A 27423-nucleotide genomic window follows, 5' to 3' on the forward strand; every position below is an offset into this window, starting at 1 on the left:
CTGTCCCATTCGTGTTTCAACCGTAAAGCAGTTGTGTTTGCATGGCTGTATACTACTACTACTACTACTACTACTTTCCATCAGGTGGGCCATCAGCTTGTTTGCCATTCTAAGTTGTATAAAAAAAAGAAAACACCACGATGAATTATTATTTAAAAAAAAGACAGTTTACAGAAGAGTTTCTTAAGGAAAATAGATGAGCTAAGAAAGGTTCTTTTTTTTGGAAAATTTTACATAATAAAATAAGACGTGTTTAGATTTTTATAACATGTTTAAAATTCATGAATCGAGATATGCCACGGTAAATATTACGTGACTTTACCTTGTTGGGGGTTTTTAGAATTTTCGTACATACTTACGAAATTCAAGGAGATCGTGTATTTATATTTAGATGAAAAAATACTAAATTGAACTTGTTGAAATAATTTATTAAAATAACATTAATTAAAAATGTATATAGGCTTATATTTTGAAACAAATATATACTTTATATATCCACATAATCTATATTTCACATTGATTTTATATAACTGGTTTCTAATATACAAGTAATTATTATAATTTATTCAAAATACGAGTAGTTTAACTCTTTAATTTGTGGTGTTGTTTAACTTTTATATTTCAGATGTAACAGAATTAAGAGCGTTTACCAAAGTACGTCTGTAACGTAGAAATTATTCGTCAATTATCAAAAATAATTTAACAATTACCAATATTTCTGATTGATTACGTAAAAATTTGCCGTGCGGTTCCGGCATAGAATAGGCCAGCCCTTTACTTTTTCGTGGGTGTCGTAAGGCGACTAAGGGAGGGCGAGGTATGGACAGCAGCGTCTCTGTTAAAACATCTCCAAAGTCTACCTGCGGTTGCTAATCCACCTCCTAAGCATAGCAACTATTGATAAAATTTCCAAGAGACATATTTTTCCATTTTATTCCTTTTCACTAGCTATAATCTATTTTTTTTTTAAGAAATACACAATTTCAATAGCCGTATGGTCCCAGCATAGAATGTGCCACCCCTTTTTTTCCTATGGGTACCGTAAGGAGCGACTAAGGGAGCTTTAATAGTCGAGAGATGGACAGTAGCGTTCCTCTAAAACCATCACCAAAAATCAAACTACATCTGCCAATCCGCCTGCCAAGCGTAGCAACTGACAAAATTCCCCCAATGATAAACTGCCATAGGGAACAGCCCCATTCAAGCCTATGTTCAGTAATAAATACGTAACGACTGACAATGATACAATTTACGATACGACAACATAACCTTCAGGAAAAGAGCATATTCCTTTTTAAAATACCGGCAGCACACCTGCAATGCCGTTGGTGTTGTGGGTGACCATGGGCGGCGGTAGTCAAATACCATCAGGTGAACCGCATGCTCGTTTGCCCCCTGTGTTGTAAAAAAATTCAATAAAAGCTTATTTTATAATTTAAAAATAAAAAAAAAAAAATGTAAGTTAAATAAATATCAAAAATAGGATAAGCAATCATCATTTAGATAATAACAAATCACTTTGTAGAACCAATTATATCGAATTAGCTACCGTAAAAACAAAATTGTTCTCGTAAGTTATAACTTAAGTGTTATTTGTACCACCTTTAATGTTTGACTTGCCCGTCGAAAGACTTTCACTTTTTGATATTTGCTATATTAATACTGTGTCAGGTTATTTTGCAAGTATTTGTACAATGTAATTTCGACTACACGTTTTTTAGGTGCGCCTTTTAACTTGGGGCCAAATAGTGTTATTACATTTTATGATTTACAAATTATTGTTTGTATGTTATTAGTTAGGTATATAGACATAGAAACGATATACAGATTATAAATTTTAAAATAATAGGGTATTAAAATCTAATGAATTTTAAGCAACTTTCAAAATAACATTTTTTCATTTTTATTTTTAATGTCACGTAATTGCGTCGTTAATTTTGAACTGATTTTTATTTTAGTATTTTGTAGTCATTATAATGTATTTCTGTATTTGTTTTATACTATATTATACTTTTTTGTAGAGCAAATTTGCTCACTGCCAAGCAAAATCTTCTGAAAAAAAATTCTGAAACATGCGGTTGGGCCTTTAAAAAAAGTATTGTGTGTTAGAGGGGAATAAAGCCGTTGATGATCTTTGTCAATTTTGAACTGATTTTGACGATTATTTTTTCATTTCACAGAGGAATGAAAGAAAGATTAAAATCTTTTTTTTCTAGTTTATAATAGTTTATGTAAATGTATTTTATATGTTTAGCGTATTTAAATAATAAACATATTAAATAACATAATATAAATATATCTGTCCTTTTTACACATAAAGTGACATACGTTAGGGGTGAAAGGAAACGAGAATAATATGTTTGTTTTGACGCAAATGTTACAAGAATTAACTTTGAAATAATTTTGATACTTTTTTTATAATAATTATTACATCTATTTATTATTTTATACATGCCACTTAATTTTTTTGAATATATTTATTACATTTTTTTATTTCTTACAATTCATATAATAATATTTTTTTTCCCATAATGCACATAATTTAATCAGAGTTTATGTTATTTTAAAGAAAAGAAAATTAATTAACTTTTCTTATATTCGTTTAAATTTTTATTAAAAAGTGATAAATGATTTAAATATTTAAAATTAAAGTTAAATTGATTAATTTGTGACAAAATTAAGCATATTTAACAGAAACATTCATTTGTTTATGATACATGAGAAATAATATTAACTAAACTGATATAGAATTCTTGAACCCTTTCCATAAAAATATTTGTGAATACATATATGTATTTATGTTTTTAGTTCTTTATGAGATAGATATGATGAAAACAGATTTTTTTATACCTACTTCGGTAGTTACAGCCTTCACAGATTTATTATTATTATTATACATTTATTTAATCTATTAAATGCTAAATTGGCCAAATATCAAGCAACTTATAATTAATAAAAATTACAAATACATTTAAACCCTCTATTAATGGATTTTCTAAAAGATGATATGACCAAAATGGTAGTGAATGCGAAAATTACTTCAAATAGAGAAGAGTGGAAGAGAAAAACGTATTAGGCCTACCCCAAATATTAATTAGGATACCCTTGTATCAAGGAGATGATGTCAAAGTATTTAAACCATTAAATACAATTTTTTATCAACATCATATTGTTGTAAATATCAGGATGCAGAAATAAAACGTATATGTATTTGTGATATAAAGTAATAAGTTTATTTAAAAAATACGAGACATGTCTTATAAAAATCTGACGTAGAACAAATATAAAAATAATACATTTTTCTAAAAGTAACTCAACGTCAACAGCCAGTATTAAAACTCCAACACATATCTACCGGTAACTGTCCACTTCTGAACATAGGCTTTCCTCAAAAAAGGAGTTTTGCCAGTAGTTGCCTCGTCTGGCAGGCGCGTTGGCAAACACAGTTAGCCTTTGTTGATGTTTTAAGAGGGACGCTACTGCCCATCCCTTGGCCATTAGTTTCCTTAGACACCTTTTTCAACACTCACGAGTAAAGAAGGGATTGCCAACTTTATATCGAGAGCATAATATTATATTAATTTAATTATAACGAATATTAATTTTATTACGATTTAAATCACTGTATTTTTTACGGAACAAAATAAATAAAAAAAAATATATGAAATGTTTTGATTCGTGTCTGAATTTTTGTGTAAATTATATCAAACTAGAAATATAGTAAATATATTTTGTACTGTTTCTAAGTAAATTCAATCGAACTATAAATATTGCAAGTATCAATGTAAAGGTCAACAACACTTCTAATATAGAAAACAATAAAGACAACTTTCGATTTTAATCCCATCAAAATTCAATTAGAAGTACCAAGACAGTTAGGTCCGCGTATATGCGTACGCGCACCTCTAGAATGGTTAACGACAAGCAAAACTTTCGGTCGGTCGTACAGTCCACGACTGTCTATCGATTAAGGCAGACGATAGGACGGTGACTTTTTTATTAATTAAATCGAAAAATATAAATTGTCGAACATAGTTTATATTTAGAAGGTGATTTTTTGGTTGTTTTTTTTTTTCCTATCGTGATTTTTCTGTGACCGACTGTACTGCAAGTGCTGCACTGACGTGCAAGTTAAGTGTATCGAAAATTCGGAATATATTCGTGGGAAGTGTACATTTGTGAAACATAAAAAAACAATGGTGAGTTTTTTTTTTTTATTTATTTAAGAGAAAATAAAACGGCCGTAATACATAATAAATTTAATATTTATAATTAATTTATATTTATTATACATATTCAAATTTAGGTAATGCAATTACTGTATTTTATATTTAATTAATTTAATTATTTATAAATAATCCATAGACTTGAATGATTCAATATATAGGTCAGTGGGTAGTCTTAGAGTTATACTGTACCACTACCATCTTGATATTTAGAGTAGGGATATAAATTAATAAAATGATAATTTCAAAGTGAATATAATATAGTTTACAACAAAATTTAGAACGAAATGGAATAAACAAAATCCGAAAGTATGCTCAGAATATTTTCGAGCAGTCATAACACGATAATTAAATTAAATATCTTTTTAAATATTTATAAGGTTACGAATAACTTTAGAAATAAACAAATGTTACGCAATGGAATGCTTTGAATTGGATATGATATACTTAAAAGCTTCATATAATACTTCATTTTATAATGAATCAATTTAAAATTAAAATTTATATTATGTTTACATTCGTTCATATCTCGATAATTTGACAAATTTTGTTATTTTAATCTAATTTTATTTTGACAAATAGTAAAAGATTTATATTTTAAAATAAATATTATATTAAATAAATATCTATTTTAATATATTAAATAATTATAACTAATAAAAAATCTAACTTTACTATTTTGTCAATTTTAAATTTGACAAACTAATTAACATTTTATTTTAATTGCCAGACTGAATAATTCAACAGTTGGGTATTTATTTAATTTTAAACTAAAATAAATTCCTAATTTAAATAATAAAATCGTCTTATTTTAATTTTAAAAATAGAATCAGATTATCACGAATATCAAATTCGTGATATATTTTCGAATTCGATACTCGAACACATCGAACGCGCGGTAGTTCGCGCCGCCTTTAAAGAACAAAAAGTCCAGTTTCACTGGGTGAAAGTGGCTAACAATCGCGTAGAAATCGGTCCCCGTTCGCAGAGCTCGCTGTATGCAGTATTTGTATATGTACTGACGTGATAATTAGGGTTCCGCTGCATTATCAATGCGATTTAGCTAGTGATTTTATTAGTGGAGCAATTTATTTTTCTGACAATCGTTGCATTGTTTTGGCAACATTCGTTTTCAAGTTGCTTTTATCGAACGTAATATTATAATTTACTATATTAAAAATATTTAAATTTAGAATGTCTTATCACGTATCAGCAAATCAATTTTGCTCTGTAACAAACATTTTTTTTGTTGTAAAAAGAAAAAAAACACCTAAATTTAACACAAAATTAATAAGAGACCCCACAGGGGAGTGAATTACAACGATGATAAAAAGAATTGTGAAAATTGGCTCAGGATTAGTAACGTAATAAATTAATTTTATTAATTAACCACCCGAAAGGTCAGGCCGTGATAAATGGGTAAATAACGCGTTATATCGATGGGCATATATATCTGAGCCAAATTGTTTCCATCGAAAACAGGCGAATCAGGGAAATCGGTCGTCAAATTGAAAATGCTCAGAAGAGCTACTGGTCAATGAAGATGCCAACAAATAATGATCTTCTGTTGGTACTAAAGCGCGCAAACTTATCGACATGTGATCAAGATATGTAATCTTGTCTATTACGGTGCTCAGACCTGATCACTGACTGAGAAAGGCACAGAAATCCAAACTCCAATTTTGTTAGAGAGCAATGGAACAAAATATTTTAGGAGTAAAAAGGTCGGATCGGGTCTCTAACATCGTACTTCTCCAAACTGCAGTTAAAGAAGTTAGCTAGAAACCGGCAAATTAAGTGGAATTGGATGGGTCATATTAGCCGTGTGGGTCTCTATAGATGGGCAAAGATCTCCACCCAGTGGATGCCTGCTGATAGACAACGTTACCGAGACAGGCCCAGGAAACGATGGCGTTATGACTTAGACGCATTTAAAAAGGACTGGTTTGAGGTGGCGCAAAACGAGCATTTTTGGAAGGAGATTAAGGAGACCTTTGCCCAGCAGTGGGACATCATAGCCGGATAATAATGTAATAATAAACGATCCATTATACCAGAAAAAAATCCGAATTTGTCTGAATAATTTATAACTGTATTCTCTACATCATTTTCTATTTTAAACATTATATAATATGTCTGTAGATTAAATCAGGGATATGATTTGATTCCCGGAATAATGAAATTGATGCACGTACTCCTGGGTTTTAGTGGCGACAAAATTGTTATTTATGACATAAAGAGGCACGGATTGAGTACTCCGGTCACGCGCCTACGAAATTGTCAATTCGATTTAGGTGAAAATTGCTCTTGGTAGGTCCCTACAAAAGAATTAGAGAATAACATGTTTGACCCATTAATAGGTTATAGGTTTAGGATCTGTTTTTTTTTTCTTTTTTTTATTGATGGACGTGAAAATAAAGTTATAATTCTATATAACTGTGAGCGAAGAAATTTTAAATTTGGAATACTGTGTTCGAATTATGAGTTCTAGTTTTAGCCTAATTAGAGGCTAAAACTAGAACTCATCTCAACTCATGAAAACCTCAAACGTGAAACAGATAAATAACTAAAATTTTTTTATTAGGCCTTACTTACAGCTATTGACCTGTTTTGTTTTTTTTTTTTCATTTAAAAACAGTTCTTTGTGCATAAGAAAATATAAAACATGCTAATAAAAATAGTTCCTTGTACTATGTTAACATTTAAAAGAGATAAAAGAGATAAAATTCTATGAATAACAAAGATAATTTTAAATACTTTTTTAATTATTATTTATATGTTAATAGCAAATTTTAATGCCAATTATTACTGATTGCAACTCTTTTCGAAACTGGCTATCTCCTTTATAACTACAGATAATATAATAACTATACTGTAAAAAACATACGAGAAAGTAGTAGATTTAAATAAACTTCAAAATTATGATTCGGTATTTCTTTTTAATATTTTTTTTCGATTAAACCGAAGTGTATGTTTTAAATTTGTATGAATATACATAAAAAGAAAGCAAATAAGTTCCAGTCAGTCCTAATAATAAGTTTTGGGGGGAAAGGGATTGTTAGTAATGGAGACTGGGAATCCCATTGCTAGCAATATAACCCAACCAGGTCGATCTCCTCGCGGTATCCCCTGGAAACTATCATGATTAATTCCTGATGAATTCGTCATGATGGGCTAACTGGCCTGTTTTCATCCTCATCGATCACCCTTCACTGGTGCTTCGCCAGCGTATCCCGTTAGCGCAGGCGGGGTTATCATACCATTTTCATCCATAAAAAAAATAATAAGATTTTATCAAAAATACCCTCATTAGCCTAGACACGTCATTAGTTTAACAAAGGAATCATTAGCATAAGTTCTTAAATAAAAAGGTGAATGATATCAACTTTTTTATAAAAATAATTGTTTATAATGAATAGGATTAAGATTTTGGCAAGTCGAAAACGATCACTGTAAGTTGATTCATGGTGTGACCAGTAAAATCAAAATGTATTATCGACCCTTTTTATGAAAATAAAATAGTGAAAGAAAAGATAAACTCGATAAAAACTACATTAGTTTATATATTTATATTACATATAATTACGGATATATAAATTATTAATAAAAATCCTGCATAAAATAATTATTTATTATAAATTTATTATGAAATATAAGGCATTTAAAATATTTTCAAATACGTAAATATAATTCAAATTCTAACCTAACTTTTTTTTTTATACGATTTAGAATACCCCCCATACGTTGCCATTCCTGAGGACTCAGGTGTTATGCCTCTGTACCCTGTAAATTCTCTGCCTTATCTCGAATACCCATCATACCGAAATACAGCCATGCAAACACAACTGCTTCACGGTTGAAACACGAATATCTTTATAACTTTCCTTAATATTTCACACATTCTTGGTGCAGTATGGAAGCTGCAGATATGAAATATTATAATGTACATACATATATATGTTACGCAGTGCGGACATACTAAACTAGTTCATGAACAAACTTTCTTCGCGTTGTGCACTATACATTTTGCATCACTTAATACTGACCTACAAAAATAGCATAATTATTGTAAATCCGCCATTTTAGTAATGTGATGTTTTGACATAAGAAATCAGTGGAACATAACGCACAGAGTTACTACAATATTTATTATGGACTATTTACCCTATCATTGTTACATTAAGATGCTTATTTTCAACTTTTACTTTTTACAGAATACATTTCTCTTTACCCAAAGGTGGGCTTGTTTTGTTAACATTTCTGTAAATATGATTAATAAAGTATTAATAAATATATGAGATAAAATATTTTTTAGTATTATTAGTAGACTTTGTACAGAAGTCGATTGCTTGGGTACCTCTGTCCCATTCGTGTTTCTACCGTGAAGAAGTTGTGTTTGCACGGCTGTGTTTCGGTTTGAAGGGTGGGATATGGCATGAATTTACTGGGTACAGAGGAATAACATCTGAGTCCTTAGGAATGGCAACGCATAGGGGGTATTATGGGCGAAACAGTATATTCTGTTATGCCCATGGTACTGCACATGTCTATAGGCGACGGTTACCACTTTCCATCAGGTGGGCCATCAGCTTGTTTGCCATTCTAAGTTGTATAAAAAAATGACAATGTAAGTAAAATAGTAATAGCATAGCATAGTAGCACAATTAAATAAATTTAACATTCCAGATTCTTGTGAAAAGTGTGAACAATATTTAAATATTATTTACCATTCTTTATACCATTTTACGCACATAATAAAATTATTTGTAGATAGATAGATAGATAGATACTCTTTATTGTTTCCTCCAAAAGATTACAATAGTAAACTTATTATAAATATAAACAATTACAAGAAATAATCACAATGAGATTGTATTTGTATTTTTTTGTATGACATCTACAGAGTCACGCGTTGCTATTTCTTGATTTGTTATTTGTAACCATAATTCCATTATATTACCTTAACTGTTTACATTGGTCTAACTAAATCTTGTCTTAAAAGGCGAGCGTCAAGATTGCCTGATCTTATCTTGTATAATTTATTGTATATTTTGCTATTGCCAACAACGATGCTTGTAGCAAATTCTATTACAAATTAACGTTCCTTTTCCTTAATGCTAAAATATCTGTTTGTTTTACGTAAACTAGGTCGCTGGTTCGATTCTTATTGATGCCAATTTCGTGATTACTTTTTTTAACTGAAAATAATGGTGGCATTCTGTCCTAATCCATTGCTGAACATAGGCCTCCCACATTGACTGCCAGCAGGAACGGTCATGAGCTATCTGTAACCACTGACTCTCTGAAATTTATTAGTCGTTCATATTGGGGGGGGGGGGGGGGGGGGGGGGGGGGGGGGGGGGGACTAGATGTGGGGGGTATCCTACACTACCTTTGTTCGTACATGGTCGCTACGCAAGAACTTTTCTTCCCCGGTTGTCGATTCTTCAGGCTATGTCGGTTACTTTGGTCCTTTTGCAAATATCCTCGTTTCGGATTCTATCACGCAAAGAAACTCCGTGCATAGCCCGCTGTAGTAAGAATATATGTCAATTATAAGCTTCTTATTCTATATTTATCAGGGTCTCTTTGACATATAAAGGATTTTTTTATTATTATCTACTGTTTTTTTTTTATTTAATGGTAAAATATTTTTCGTAATTATTATGTGTCGAATAAAGCAATGAATAAATATATTTTTTCTTTCTTTCTTCATTAATAGTTTAATTGTAAATATTAATAAAACATTATTGACACAATTTAAATATTAATATAAATCTTGACATATTATAAACAACAAATTTTTGCTGACATTTAAAATTACTACATCGCGAAAAAAATTCTTGGTCAATTTTAAAATAATAATAAATATTTATCAATAAATTACTAACGTGTAACATTAAGTTGTCAAATATTCAAACCGATTCATTACTAGCGATCTCGCCCGGCTTCGCACGAGTAGACAGAATTTTCGAAAATCAATATTAATCTTACATATATTAAAAAAGTTAGACGGCGCTATAATTTGATTTGTTATGTAGGCTAATTACGTGTATTATTATTGAATAAAAAAACTTTCACATGTACAACGATCCAACATCACTGGTTTGTTTATTTCGACACCAGAGGATACTCGTCCATAGTTTAGTGCTGGATTGTGTGTACAAAATGATTCAGCCAATTCAACTGATCGGTTATTTTACAGCATTTTATATGGATTTTTTAGATTGATATATTTTTTTTATTTATGAACCGATTGATATAAAATAAACAATAAATATTAAGTAGAGCAAACCGCAACGCATTAGTTAAAACTGCATACAAATTAGTTAAGCCGTTTTAAAATTAGCCTACACAAACATACAATCAGTTAAAATTAAAAATCATTGTTTTGGGATCTATTGCGTTCATAAAGCCCCCCTGTAATAGTTTTTCTTATATATCTCCCATGTACAGACAGCGACCAGTTACGATTTTATTATGTGTATTGTTTACTAACATGTGACACTAAATTAAGTTGTCAAATATACAAACCTATTACTTATTTCAATTTTACGCCACTGAACAATGTCACAGAATACATAATAGTACTACAGTACACCCACACTTTTGGCTACGTTTCGACACAGTTACGTAAGTGCAACGCAACGAGGCAAGCCGGGTGCGTTGCCCAAGTGAGCGTGCGGGACCAACATATCGCCGCGACATTGGCACATTGGTTTCTCTAATTGTCAATTGACACAACGAATAATTGTCATCGATAATTATTATTTTTACATGTACTTTATTATTTTTTTATTATTTTAAAATTTTAATATTTTTAGAAAATAAAAAAATACCCACCTATTGGAAAGTGGTAACCGTCGCCTATAGACATGAGCAGTACTATGGACATAACAGAGTATATGTTTCGCCGATCATACCTCCAATGCGTTGCCATTCCTGAGAACTCAGGTGTTATTCCTCTGTACCCTGTAAATTCATTTCTATATCCCACCCTTGAAACCGAAACACAGCCATGCAAACACAACTGCTTCACGGTAGAAACACGAATGGGACAGAGGTGCCCAAGCAAACGAAATTTGTACAAAATCTTCCTCTGGTTCATCATTCCTTAATATTTATCATTCCTTCTAAGAGTTACAGTTGTATGAAAGCCATTAAAGTAAGTTTGTTTAATTAATATCTGAATTCATTTTGATTAAATTAGATCATCATGTCAGCTTTTAACTGTCCACTGCTGAACATAAGCCTTCCCAATAGTCGCCTTGCTTGTCAGGCGGATTAGCAACTGCAGTTAGCCTTTGGAGATGTTTTAAGAAGGACACTGCTACCCATCCCCTGCTCTTCCTTAATCGCCTCTTACGACACCCACGGGAAAGGAGGGGGTGGCCTATTCTATGCTGGGGCATACGGTGAATATCAATAACCTAACAACCATTTTACCATCGCACCGCTCACCATCGACAGGGAACTCATCCTCACACGCTTGTACCTAAATGGTCACGTACACGTGCGGTTTTAAAGGAATTTTCTCTAAGGAACGTTCAGGCTTTTGGGAGCTCATTAGCTCCCTGCCAAGATTTTCCCTAGAGACTACAGTGTTGGGTCTTTTAATATATATAGATTCATATAGTACATGACATTCGATCATTAAGGTTTGTTCCCACTACAAATATATTCACAGTTCGTCACACTCTTCATCGGAGCGTTTTGTGCTCGCGACGTCTTTGCGGTGTACAGTCAGCAGATTTGTTCATATAAATTGTATTATTTCAAGCATTACCACATTGTTAATACTTCATACCAGTACCAGGGTTCTTATTCCAAAACAAAACAGTTGCGTCTAAATTTATATAAAACCAACAAACCCTATCGAATGAAAAACAAATATTAAACTCAGTTCGGAATTGCCGAAAATATCACACAGAAATAAAAGACAAATAAAGTAACATGAAAAAACTGCAATTTCAATCATGACGGAATTTGTTTAGGATTAACTTTAGATTGCGTAGTAAACCATAGCAGTATGACTTACTACGTATTCTAAGGTATGACTAGGGACTACATGGAAGTAAACTGTACCGAAAGCTCTAACAATCAAATCACTGCAGAATTCAAATTCAAATCGCCTTTATTCAAATATTATTTGTTCATAATCATTATTAAATCGTATTTTTTTTTATAAATCTACTACAAGGCTCGGAATATTGTTATTTGGTTAAAAAGCCCGCAAGGCACTCGATAGTTTCAAATGACTTCAAAAAAATGAGGTTTTTAATGCGACTGTATTTTTTATGTTTGTTACCTCATAACTCCGTCAGATTTAAACAGATTTGCAAAATTATTTTTTTATCTAAAAGGGTATATTTATAGATTGATCTTATTGAAATTTTATCAAAATCGGTTGAATAGTTTAGTTTTTAGATCAAAATAACTGGTTTTGCAACAATTGAAATTGATTTCTTTGTGGGACATAATATTTTTTTTATTATAATTCTTTGTAAACATTGGGCCCGATTTTGAGATGCCATTACTCTAAATCTGTCTCTTAATGTTTTAATTTAATTATTTTGCTAAATTCCTCTTTATGGGCTATAATAAATTAGAACTTTGACCTAAATCTATTGTAACGATGACGACAAATCTTTTGACTTTCCTGAAAGCGGACCCCTTTGCCCCGGCTTCAACTCTGGGGGCGACTATCTCGAGTCTCTAGGTTAGGGCTTTTACCAGATGGGTGAGGCGACTATTAGAAAATTAGTTCATATTTGTCATTACAATAAAGATGTCGCTGTGATATCAAATTGAAATTTTAATTCTAAAGCTAAGTTCGAGAAATGATGCCTCAGAATCGACCCCATTATGTGCATTTATTTAAATGTACTGTGTCTAAAATTACAAAGTAATCAAAAAGCCCGTGCATGATCTACTAACACTGCACGTTTATCATGCAAGTAATCGTTTAGTTTGTAATAGGATTTGTTCAATTAGTATTTCTTAATAACATTTGGTAAGTACATAGTGTAAATTGTACAAAAAACTATTTGCTACTACTTCTATTTTCAGTTAGTCAATAAAGTTTAATGAAAAGAAATAAAAAAAAATCAAGAAATTAAAAGGAAAAGTAAATAGTCTCTTTGAAATTCTAAAATGAGTATTTTTAGGATAGGTACTGTCACCTACAGCATGAAGTGATAGATGGCAACACCGCAGGTGCTTCAGGATTGGCCAAGTTACTTAATTCAAAAAACGAAAGTTTCTTTTTATTTGTCAACGGACGACTTTTTAAAATTGTATTAGATCGTGGCAAGTGCTATTTTATGTAAAATTGTATTTTATAACATTTACCATTTTCATGTAAAGTGTTTTATAATAGTTTTACGTTATACAAAATGTTGTATTGCATATTTTTCCAGTATAATTGAGGAAGCGGATAATCAAGGCAAATCATTTGATGTTCAAGTCTTAAACTTTCTCAATGTAATTCTGTTTTCTTTTTTAGTTGACGTTGAGATTTTTTTATACTACTGTGGTGGCAAACAAGCATATTCGCTGTCTAATGGTACACTGAGTTACAGTAGCCTAGGGACACCTGTAACGCTTGGGATGCCACGCGCGCGTTGTCGACCCTTAACAAACCTTAATGCGCCCTTTTTGAAGAACCTCACGCTGCAGTCTCTAGGGAAAGCCTCGACAGGAAAATTACTCCACAACCTGAGTTAGAGGAAGTTCCTATGAAACCGCACTGTGTGTCAACATTCTGCTTCTAAGGTGTGAAATTGGATTCCCTACTAATGATAAGCCATATGATGGTGAAAAATGACTGTAGACATCGTATAGATTTTCTTGAATTGCAAACATAAATGTATTGCATTTGTTTTAAAGTAAAAAGCCTAATTACTAACCTATATTAGTTTTACCACGGTTAAAATAGCTGATATTTTAAAACATTTTTTTCTCTTTTTTTGCTAACGCTACACCTGAAAATTTTATATGTAATTTACGCATGTGGGTGTAGATAATGAAATCAATTGATTGGGTGCGCAGTACAGTAAATCTAATTACATCTTCGCTACTGTTTGTCATGGCCTTGTATTCTCTTCGAGTAATAAAAATGGTTACATACCCAAAACTCAAGGGTAAGGAAGTACTTCACTCCTGAGTAGACTGTATCATTTTATATTACATTAACACGTATTTTATTCATGACTAGCTTTTCGTCTGTCGTTTCGCACAATTGGATTTCAAAAATAGGAAAATTAATTAAATATCGTCACTTTCAGATAAATATAATCGATCGATCGATAGATTACTTATAAATAGCATATCAAGAAAAAGATATACCAGATTTTACGTCCAGGAAAACAAATGTAAAAACCACATGTACTTAATATAGACATACAGAAAATTTTTAAAAATTATTATCTTGCCATCTATTGGTTTATTAAATACCTTCTATATACATACATCTAGTTACCATTTTATTATATTAGTAACATTTTTCATTAATACATAAAAAATAAGGGATTTTCTGTCAACGAATATTATTCCAAATATTATTTTAACAAACATAAACTAAAACTGTCTTCTTTCACTGATAACCAGCCAGCGTACTCATATACTGATACAGGTGTTATTATTTTTCATCTCATAAATATGTTTTTTTACTAACTGTACGTACGTATATATATAATAATCAAATATTTAAAAAAAAAAATACGGATTAGTCTACAGGTATGTTTTATAAAACTAGACGCTCATTCTAGATGATTCTGATCTAGATAAGATCATGTTTTGAATTCGTAGACAGAATATCAAGTTCTCTAGCCAAGTGACAACGTATCGATCGATAGAATCGATATCGCTAGCAAGTTTATGAGTTAGAATGAGACATCGGACAATGCTATCTCGTTCTATCACAGGGACTTGCTAGCGATGACAATTCCAGCAACAGATTCGCTTGCCATTTATCCAGACAGTTTGGTCATTCATTACCTATTAGTTGTGAAGAAAATTGACGCTAATACAAAATCGTTAAATCGATTACAAAACAACTTGTATTCCATGACATTTAAATCGTTATTAAATGATCTCTCGAGATTTAATTAATAACCAATTTTCAACCTTAAAACCATCATCTTTAAGATCCAGATATGTCATTTAATATGTTAATTTAAAGAAACGCAAATAAATTTTTGGGATCTGTCAAAAATCAAGATGGCCGTATCGCAACCATATAATTAAATTTTATGTAAATTAATTAATTTGACAAATGTTAATTACATAAATAATGATCATAAACATTCTCAGTTTTCGATACGGACACACATGTATGAGGTAGGCCATAAAAGTACTATCAAAACATGTAATAAAATATACAAGAGACGTACTTACCTACATCTTTAGACACTTTTACAATTTAACGGAACAGTGACGAGATTTTATCGTTACGATATAATCGGTAATTTTATATTTTATCGTAGAAAGGTACGATACCATACCATTTTACTGTAACGATATAATAGGAGAGAATACTATATGCAATTTTATGTTAAGCTGTTTTATGGCCTATAAAATATTTTCTATTCAATTACATTGTATGGAAAAGCTTTTAATGACCCATGCACATTCGAGGTATTGTATCAAAAAATTGTATAAAATTTAGTTTTAAGTTGCGATAGTTCAATTAATAGTGGTCGATATTTTATTAGAAAATTAATTAGCCAGAAAAATAGTGGTGATTTTATAAACCAGTTTATCAAATCACCTGTGTCTTTTATTGTTTCTTTTTTTTTCTAATTAAAATCATATAAATAGAGCATTAATTAAATTAAATAAATAAAAGTTATTACTTTGATATTTGTTTGTAATGAAGCGATTTTATCGTATTTATTTTAAGTATTGTATTGAATGGATATTCAGTGTATGTTATTACAAGAGATTTATTTTTAAAAGTTAAATAAGTTAATGTATTGTAAAGAACTGGTGTCTGAAGTAGTATAAACCTGTGTTGCAGATCACCAGGTCCTCACCCTATGGTGTTGGCACTATTATACGTATGGTATATATCATAAATAAAAAAAAAAACTATACTATTTAATATTATAATTGTGAAAGTGAGTTTGTTTGTTATCTTATAGCGCCTTAATTGCTTAACCAATTACTATGAAATTTGTTGTATACACGTACTGTAATGATAAAAAATGACATAGGCTACGATTATCTAGATTAGTATATGTCCTAGGCACGTAGGCAAAGTCGCGTGTAAAAGCTAGCTAAAAATAAAATACATAATAAATTTACTAATATTTTCCCGCTAAAAACTCCTCAAGCTTGCCGTATCTACTTACCATAATATTTTGAGTATTTTTCTTTTTTTTTTTAATTTAAAAAGAAACCAAGTGACTGGTGTTAACTTGCTGAATTATCTTTTCTCAGGATTTATAACTTGGTCTCGTTACTCCCCTCATCTAATTTGTCTCGAGACCTCTGGATGTAAATTTTTACCTCTTATAACAAATTATCTTGGAGGCTTCGGTTTCACAACCGCCATTAGACCTTTAGCTTATTTGCATAAATTAAAACCTCTAGCAACTTGGCGGTGTATTTTATTAATAACTTCGTATCAAGACACTTTATACGCATAAAGAGTACAATTTGCCGCCATATTTTTTATGTTTTTAATAATAAAGTAAAATTTGTTGTTTTAATGAAATTATAAAAAAAATATATTCTAACTCTATATAAGCACTGTATCTAGATGATTTACTTTACATACGTATATATATATGAGTTTTATTAAAAAAGTGTTTTTCCAAAAAATTCGAAGTCATTTTCTCCTTAGATGGATTTATTATAATAATATTTTTATTTCACAGACTATTCACTTATCTTCAAGACTATGGTTGTACAGATTTTTTTTTCCGTAATTCTCTATCTAAGATTTTCGGCATCACATTTATATTGTATATCGTATTTTTTATTTAATGAGAAACAAAATTTGAATGAAAAAATAATAACATTTTTATCTTTATAATAATTATAAGAACGATTGGTACAATTAAATGAATGAATAATGAATTGTGATATAGGTACTGTCCTTTATCTATGTTTAGGGACGTTATTCTTTATATACGAGGTCTGTCCGGAAAGTTCGTATAAAAGTGTTCTGGAATGCGAGAAAGAGGAGTGGGGAGGCCAGGTAAGCGCAGGACCCCTTCCTTATGTCCCTAACAATGCTTCAGTTCTGGTCTGACCGCCGTGCGGTGCGAACTGGCTTGTCACGCCATCTGTGAAGTTACCTCTTAACGAAACCCCGTCGGCATGGAGCCCGCTTCCGTTGAAGAGCAGCGCGTCGTAATCAAGTTTCTCTCGAAACTCGGCAAGAATGGCCGTGAAATTTTTGCCGATCTAATTCGATAAGACATCCGGGGAACCACGAACAAAAAAATCAAGAAAATCCCGCTCAAATGTCAAGACAATGTTGATTGTTTTTTTTGATGTTCGGGGGATTGTCCATCAAGAATTCGTCCCTCCAGGCCAGACAGTTGATGGTAAATTCTACGTCGATGTGCTCAGACGCCTCAAAGCTCGTGTGGCACGAGTTCGTCCAGAATTGGCGCGAGAGGGGCGTTGGATTCTTCACCACGACAATGCCCCTGCCCACACCTCTCTTGTTGTCCGTGAGTTTTTGAGTAAAAATTCCATTACGGTGACCGAACACCCCCCTATTCGCCGGATTTGGCCCCGTGTGACTTCTTCTTGTTCCCAAAAACCAAATTGGTACTTCGGGGGCGGCATTTGGGGGACATAAATGAGATAAAAAAAGCTACGACGGGGCAGCTGAGAAACCTACAACCAGAGGACTTTCAAGGAGCCTTCTCACAGTGGAAACGGCGTTGGCACAAGTGCATTATGTCACAGGGGGAGTACTTTGAAGGGGATAAAATTGATTTACCTGAATAATTGTAAAATAAAATTTTTAAAAAACTTTTATACGTACTTTCCGGACAAACCTCGTATTTGCCTCTTAGGCCTGAGATAAATATATAAATCTTCTCCATAAGAGGCCACTAGTCTTCTCCATAAGTGGCACGCTTGGCAGGCTGGTTAACAACCGCAGTTAGGCTTTTAGAGATATGTTAAGAGGGATACTGCTGCCCATCCTTTACCGTCCCTTAGTTGACTCTAGATACTAAAATATATATATATATATTTTTTTTTTTTTTAACGCGCCATCTACCCATTTGTTCTTTAATTCTTCTACCCAGAAGTTATCTGGAAGTGATTGCTTAACAATAAGGCCACCTTTTACTACACTATGCTTATTGAAAATCTTTCAACAAATCCTGTTATATTGTTGCAATAAAGTGTTAAATAAATCAAATTATCATTATCCTAAAAAAATAACTGGTTAGTAAATAACAATAATAGTTATAGGGGAATATTATTAAAAATAAATCACGTTTCAATTGTAAACCTCTCGTAATTTGTTATGCAATAAAATTTAACCACGGAAAGTGATCGAATGGCTTTGTGTAAACCGCAATTGAATTACCTAATAAGGTAGTATTTGTTTTTTTTATTAAAATATTTTGCATTCTTCGTAGCAAGTGCTTTCTTGTTGACAACCGTTATTGTTTCACAATTTATTTAATTAACCGTGTACTAGATGAGATGGTATCTTATTGCAAAACATTTAGGACTTATAGTATATAAAATATACTATGTATTTAGTTTTAGTGTTTTGTTTTATGGACCGCAAACGGAATGGTAAACTTGCCCGCGCTATCGGTATACACTGGCGGGGTACTAGCGACGGATGATAGTTGAGATTGAAGCAGGTCAGTTGGCCCATCTTGACAAATTCGTTTAAAATTAACCACGATAGTTTCCAAGTAGAACCGCGTAGAGGTCGACCTGTTAGGGAACAGATTACATTACTAACAATCCCTTTTACTAGAGTAAGATTGTACAAAAGACGTTTGCTTGGGCACCTCTATCTTATTCGTGTTTTTACCGTGAAGCAGTTGTGTTTGCATGGCTGTGTTTCGGTTTGAAGGGTGAGATATGGCAGTGAGTTTACAGGGTACAGAGGTATAATACCTTAGCCACTATGGGCGAAACAGTATACTATGTTACGTCCACGCTACTGCTCATGTCTATAGGCGACGGTTACTACTTTCCATCAAGTGGGCCGTCAGCTTGTTTGCCATTCTAAGTTGAATAAAAATTCGTACTAATCTAAAGCTATTACCAGAGTGACGTCTTCATCTATGTTATGTGTAGAATAGAAAACGATGGCCGCTAATATAATTCTGCCTATTCTTTTGCAACAATGGGGTGGATGCCGTTAACCAGTTGCCTAGGATTTTCAACACGTTTATAAATTGTTACTTAATCGAGATACAATTACGATACAGCCGGCTGTTGCAATTCAGCAGCCGTTTAAATTCTGCCTTATTGTGATGTAACAATCATACGCACAGTTCAATTATATAAGCATGGGGTTTTTAGAACTAATGTGTATATAATATATTCATTATTGCACTTGTAAGTTACATGTAATATAATGTTGGGAGCAAGGGTGGACTTGACACTTCTCTGACAGAGATCTCTTCCAGTCAACCCAATACAGTGAGAAAGCATTTCATTAGCGGGCAGCTGAAGTGCTACAACTGTTAATACGTAAACAAATATACAGTTAAATATAATGTGATGTCTAATGTCGTTTTCGGTTTTATTTTTTATAAATTAAATGTTATTCTGGATCAATTTTAATGATTTCATTTTCTCAGTATTAATAGTAATGTATTCATAAGTTAGATAATTTAAAATCTTTTGTTAGTATAGAATAGAAAAATTTCATCATTTCAGCCACTGTCCACTGTTAAACATTGGCACAATACCTCAAAGGGGAGGCTTCCCTTTGGGGTATTTTGCCAGTAGTGGCAACGCTTTGGATTGGCAATAGCAGTTAGGCTTTGGAGATATTTTAAGAAGGACGCTGCTTCCCATCCCTCGCCCTCTTTTAGTCGTTTTTTACCACACCCATGGGAAAGGAATTGGCCTATTCTATGCTGGTATTACATGGCAACATACAATGGAGATGCCAGTCCCATTACTGGTAAAATATCAGGCCGATCTATATTATAGTGTGAATAATTTTTGATAGTTAATTATTTATTAAGTATCCTTATTAAAATTATAAATGTGAAAGAGAGTTTTATGTTTACCTCTAAACATCTTAATGGCTCAACTAATACGGCTACTATTCATCTTCATCAACATACCCCAGTCATGCAGACGAATTCGCAGGTAAAAGCTAGTATGACTGTAATTTTAAGATTGTAAATTCGCTACGATAGGTCAATGACTCTGACTTCATCCCCATTGTTTATTAGTGCTCAGCCTTTTGTACGAGACGAACTATAAAGTGTACTATTCCATTCTCTTAAATTAATAATTAAGATTATGTCCAATAAAAAAAGAAACAATTGTAGCAAAACCAGATCAATCTGTAAGCATATTCTTTCAGATAAAAAAATAATTTTCAAAATCGGTTTACACCTGACAGAGCTATGAGGTAATAAGCACAAAAAATACAAACGAAACGAGAGCCACGAATTCGTTTTGATTTGAAGCAAAAGCGTTGAAAAAAGGAACATTCCCGTCCAATCCAATTATTAAAATAAATAGAAACTTCCACAAAAATCCATCAGGTGAATTCCTCTAAAACCCACTTAATTATCGCACAGGAAAACAGCAAACAATTCTATACAATTTCCCCCGTAATGCAGATTACATTTTCTCTAAGCGTTCCGTTGACTAGCTGACGATCTGGGCCATTTCTCGCAATGAATAAAATTAACTAGCTACTCAGCTGAGGTGGTTGAGATAACGACTACCAATTATTTTTGTAGACTGGAACCACCACTCAGTTTACCTTTTAGCTTGCAGGTCTCTATTTTTTTGTCATTGTACTAATATTAAGGATAAGCAAGTTGAAATCGCCGTATAGGTCCCGGCATAGAATGGGCCATCCCTTCCTTTCCCGTGGATGTCGTAAAAAGCGACTAAGGGAACTTATAGTCGAGGGATGGGTAGCAGTGTCCCTCTTGAAATATTTGTAAAAACTTAACTGCGATTGCCAATCCGCTTGCCAAGCATGGCAACTACTGACAAAACTTCAAGAGAAGTTTTTTCCATAAGAATGTGAGATGCTTATTTTCAGCAGTGAACAGTTAACGGCTGAAAATAATAAAAATAATAATAAAGTTGAAATGACAATGGGTTAGTTATATAGTTCGAAGAATCGACTTAGTTGCCTCTTATAACACCCATGAGAAAGGGAAGGGTAGTGGTACTTTATTATATGCCGGGGCAAACACGGCAGATTCTGCATTTACCAGATGGAAATTGCCTAAAAATTGTCTGCATGGGTACCTCTACCCATTGGCTATATTTATGTAGCTATATTTCGATTTGAGCAATGCGATATAGCAGTGAAAACACAGAATAAGAAGGTATCATTTCATAATCCTGAAGAAAGATAATACATTATATGATGATAGCAACTCTTCTGATTGAGAGAGAAGTGTCGTCAAACTGGGCCTTACCCAGTTTGACGATCTCTGTGTTGCAGAAAATATTGATCTCATTATAAAAAATAATGAGTTCTTGGTTTCCATTCTGGGTCGGGTCAGTTTAGGAAACAGACTTTTCTTAATTGGCACGAGTACTATTGATTATGCCCCAGATTCCCGTTACCTGGTTCCTCACAACACAGACTATCCGAGTTATCCGAGGACCAGGTGATTAGAATGATTGTATCACTCTTAAAAACGTCTTTTTTTCTCGTAGTACCATTAAAAATACCTCATGGTTTGAAGATGAAGCTCTTTAACCAGTGTATGTTAAATATGGTCCTACACGATTGCTCGTATGCAAAAGTTTCAAATTAATCAGTGGGTTATGGAGAGATCTACGCTCGAAGTCTCTTTGCGTAATATAATCCTAAATCAGAATTACCGCCAAAAATCCAAAGTAACCGCCATAACCCGAAGGATAAGCAAGCTGAAGTGGCAAAGGTTTGGTCACATAGTTCGAAGAACCGACAACAGATGGGTAAGAAAGGTTCTTAAGTGGCGATCCCACACGGGCAAATGCAGTGTAAAACTACCCCGTACTAGATGGAGTGACAATTTGAAATGCATTGCAGAGAGTCAGTGGATGTAAGTGGCTCAGTACCATTCTTGATGGCAGTCTATGGGGAAGGCTTATGTCCAGCAGTGGATGGCTAATGGCTGAAATGATGATGATCATACTGGTCAGGTCCTATTTGAAAGTCATAAGGAAAGATTTTTATCTCAAATAGGTTCTTTCGGTTTTTATACCAACCCGGATCTGCTGGTAACAATAGCTATCACAATCATGTAATACCACATTATGTGTTATGTGGCACCTGTAGAAGTGACAGTCGTCACGCGTTCATTCACAGCCTTCCTGGACGCCTACCATAGTTACGCCACAATCTAGAACAACTAGATTTTCATACTGTCTAGCATAAATAACATAATCATGTTTAGTACTTTCCTTTCCTTTTTAACCAACTAAAAAAAATAGGAGTGTTTCAAATCCACTGTACTCTTTAAGTGTCTTTAAAAACAGAGCTTCTAAACATTAAGTAATATTATAAATTTTAAAGTGAGTTTGTTTATTACTTCTCCTTGCGTAGACGTAATATATGGAACGAAAACGGATGTAGGCTACTTTTTATCCCGTTCAGTGAACATATTCCGGTTTATATTTTGCAAAGAACTTCTAAATGTAAAAGATTTTTTGAGAACTAGGTTCTTTTTTTTATACCACTAAGGTGGCAAATAAGCAAATGGCCCACCTGATGGTAAGTGGTTACCATAGCCTATGAACACCTGCAATACTAGAGGTATTACGCGTGCGTTGCCGACCCTGAAGAAACCTTTTTACCCCCCTTTTGAAGAACCCCATGCTGTAGGCTCTTGGGAAAACCTCAACAGGGAGCTCATTCCATAACCTGAGTGTTCGTGGGAGGAAACATCTCTGAAACAGCACAGTACGCGACCATTAAACATCCTGTCAATGGCGAGCCGTACGAGGGTAGAAAGTGGCTATAGGCACCTTATTGAACAATTCCTCTGAGAACAATCCTTTGTACAAGCGGTAGAACACTTGGTTCTTATAAAACCATTTCCGTGAAACAAGTTTTTAAACCTATTATTTATAGTATTTCTGTGCATTTTAAAAAAGAGGATTTTTTCAAATTCTGTTTTTATGTGTGTGTGATATTAGATATGAAGCTTTCGTACCAATTCTTTTTTTTGCAGACAAAGAGTTTTCTAAAAAATTTTGAGGTTATTTTTGTTACTTGGATTGTTGATTTTGTAATATTTTGGAATTTTGTGGAAAAACTTGAAATATTACAGTTCAGATTGGAGCAACAGATTCTTCTCTATTTCAAATTGGATAAAAAACGTCTGGATGGAAAATGGTAACCATCTTCTCACTGAAGGAAAGATCACGAATGTTGTGACGTTTAGTACCTTCATATATTATCATTTCTAAGGACTAAGATCTTATCTTAAAAATTTTTTGTAGACTTTATTTGATTATAAAAAAAGAGATATTTTTTCAAGGTTGGTAATGCGCGCGCAATGCTTCTGGTACTACAAGCATCAGTAGACTACGGTGACCGTTTATCATCAGGCAGGCCATATGCTTATTTCACCTTAGCGGTACAAAAAAGTAGAAAATATTATGTTACTGTGCTAACAAATTGTTATTAACGAGTCATGTCATGCCTGCTCAACTATAAAAACGTTTATTAATAGAAACTTGCGTGAAGTGCGCGAAAGCGGCTGCGCCTGCGCACCGACCCCGCGAAAGTCGTGTCAACATAATGGTGGTGTCACACTATGTTGTTTTATGATCGAAATTATGGGAAATGTTATTAAGAATTGTTTAAATCATTTTACTATTGTAATTATCAGCGGTATTGTACTCTTTAGGAGTTTTTACGTTTATTTTACTTAACTAGGTGTTGTTCAACGGAAGTCGATATCACTGGTTATTTGAATATAATTATTTTGTTTAATTCCGTTGTCATTAGTATGTGTGTGACTTCCAACACTCGAAGATTGACAACTATTAATTCTACTAGTAGTTCGACATTTAATATTTATTTTATATTTACATATACATATTCGTTGTACTGTACGACGGTGAATTTTGCAGCGCTGGTTTTGTAAAATTTTAAATAGAATCAAAAATTTCAATCTTTATTATTACTTCTTTATTGAATTACAATGTATGTAGGGTAAATACTTAACTTACCCTCTTATTCATTAAAACGTTAAATTTCTAATAAACCTAATTTAGCTATTGAACTGTTTTGTCTTTTTCTTTTGTACTAAATTCTTAATTTTAATGAAAGTGACAAATCAGTGTTATAGTTAAAATCTGTTTGTAGGGGATTTTAGTATTTATGAATAGGGGTAAATTATTTCTGTTTGTGAATAATAAAAAAATCAAAGAATTCATACCTTTTTTTTTAAGGTTTCTTATTCACTGATAGATACCTTAATTTTATTTACTACACTTTTATAGGCGACAGTTACCACTTACCATCAGGTGGACCGTCAGCTTGTTTGCCATTCTAAGTTGTATAAATATAAAAACCTATCTACTAAATTAATTATATTAAAACTATATAATAATAATATAATAATACAAAATTAATTATAGCCTACTTGTATATAACTTGTATATATCTCTATTTTATTAGCTAAATATTTGCTAAATATAATTTATATTTCATATCGTCACAAGGTTTTCGAGTCTTCCGTGTTTCCAAAAATCAAGGTTGCCATTTAATAAATAATAATAATAATGTAAATATAATATATAAAATGACATATAAAATTGCGTCAAAGTGTATTAAATACCTGCATATAGAATTGAATTATAAATCAATACTGTTACAATTATAAAACTGGTTCTTACCAAATTTAATGAAAATTGTGTAACGTCATATATTCGCGAAACTTACCATATAGCGTTAAGTATTACATTTCTGTCCAAATTAGCATTACATTCAGCATAGTAACCATGGTCAAAATACTAAAATTCTTCAAACGTATCAATGGATTCTTAAGCACAAACCATTTTATTTGTACCCTCAATTTTTATTACTGGCATTCACTGGAAAAGTTCCACTCTGGTTGGTTGTTTAATGTCCAAATAGAACCGAGCTCTGACTGTTTGACAACTATAAAGAGGCTCCGGTCATTTTGTATTGGTGTTAGCTGCTTGAGCAACGTCGAAAGCTGCGGTGGACAAGGCCGGCCGGTTGTGGTAAAGGACACGCCGCGTGTGCATGTTAACTTGTCTATCATTTTTATACAAGATTGTATTATTCTATAATAGTTTTTTTTTTTTACAATTAGGGTGATAAGTGTATGCTCATTGCGGTTCTGGAAATAGTTATAATTAGTTCTAAAATCTTTAAAAAGAGTGTGTCTAATGTATTATTAAGTGAAAAGCTTGTTCAGTTTACATGTAAATAAACAATATTATTTATTATATATAAATAATTGAAAAAAAGTACTGTCAAATAGACTGTATAGTCTATCTGATAGTGCGTTGTCTGTTAGTAGTTACCGTTAGTGACGTGAAAATATTACAGTAATTTCTAAAAAACCTCTGTCTATAAGCGTATTTTTTTTTATGTTTGATAATGGAATGGTAACCCGCCTGCTCTAATAGTATACGCTAACGGGGCACCAGTGAGGAACGATAGCTGGGAATGAAAAAGCAGGTCAGTTGGTCCATCGTGATAAATACATCTGGAATTCAGCACGATGGTTTCCAGGGGGAACACCTTGAGGTCGCCCTGACAGGGTATATTGCTAGCAATAGGACTAGTAGTCCATATTACCAGCAATCCTTTCCTTTCGCATAAGCGTGTTTAGAGAAGGACCGTGTGGGTCGTGCCAGCCCCAGAATTGTCTAGGACCTACCTGAGGTGGCGAGCTTTTAGCTATATGCTAAGACATGTCTGAGAGGAGATAATAAAAACCTATTCATTCCTTCTCAGAAATAACCTAAAATACATCAATACTTCTGTAGTGCAGTGGATGGTGCATTAAGTGATAAGGTCCCGAGATCGATTCTCAATCGGGCCAATTAAGGAAATGAACTTTATATCAAATCGTCTCAGATCTTTGTCTTCTGGGCTGAGTCAAATATTCTGTCCTTGGTATCTCATTACACAAGATATTCTAGCTTCAGGATCTATAGGTGTGATTTGTATAACACTTATTCATTAATTTTATTTACTTGACCCAGGGCCGTAGCCAGACCCATGTTTAAGGTAGGGCAAACGGGCTTTTTTGGTAGGGCAGTAGTCAAAATTCAGTGACATCGAAAAGGCAAATCTGTCTAATTTTCTCGAGGCCTTTATTTATTACTTATTTTAAGGTAGGGCATTGGGCCTTTTAAAGTAAGGCATTGCCCCTCAATGCTCTCCCCCCAGCTGAGACCATGACTTGACTGTAATATCACTCTCTTTAAACCGGAACCGTAAGATAAGGTCTACTACATAATTTATTCATATGCCGGAACATGACTGCTGTTGGATTGAATTTGAAGAATTTATTTCCCTTGTTGGTGTGTAGTGTTTATTTATCTATTTATCAAGTATATTTTTTTTTAAATATTGGTTTGATGATACTTTATTTTAATAATAAATAAATAAATATTTTAAAAGCATGATAAAGAAAGAAAGTATTAACTAAAAAAAAAAATAAGAATTAAAAAGTATATTATTTAAAAAACAATTTAGACTATTTTCTACAGAAAATATACTTGTGTATAATATAATAATCTAAATAAAAAATTCAGGTATAACGTATACCTTGTATATATATTCCATGTAATGCAAAAAATATCAATATTTCTAGAAAAACAGTCATTTTTTTTTTCAAAATGATAACCAAAACCCGCGCGTGATATACCTGGTATTACAGGCATCCATGGGCTACGGTAACACTGTTTATTAACAAATAGGCCGAATGCTTGATTACTATCATAGTAATATAAAAAAAAAAACTTCACTATTAAAGCAACTTTATTTGCAGAGTAAAATATATCTATTTGT

General features: G+C 32.6%; 1 protein-coding gene across 1 annotated transcript in view; it reads left to right on the plus strand.

The window, feature by feature from the left end:
- The first annotated feature begins 3936 nt into the window (after nucleotides 1-3936).
- LOC113513969 (probable chitinase 10) overlaps nucleotides 3937-27423 on the plus strand; it is a 147346-nt gene continuing 123859 nt past the window's right edge. The window contains exon 1 of the mRNA XM_052903427.1: nucleotides 3937-4199. Coding sequence (XP_052759387.1) covers nucleotides 4197-4199 — 3 coding nt within the window. The 5' untranslated portion in view covers nucleotides 3937-4196. The remainder of the gene's footprint in view (nucleotides 4200-27423) is intronic.

This window comes from Galleria mellonella, unplaced genomic scaffold, assembly GCF_026898425.1.
Source record: "Galleria mellonella isolate WM207_F2 unplaced genomic scaffold, CSIRO_AGI_GalMel_v1 utg139, whole genome shotgun sequence".
NCBI classification, from domain to species: Eukaryota; Metazoa; Arthropoda; class Insecta; order Lepidoptera; family Pyralidae; genus Galleria; species Galleria mellonella.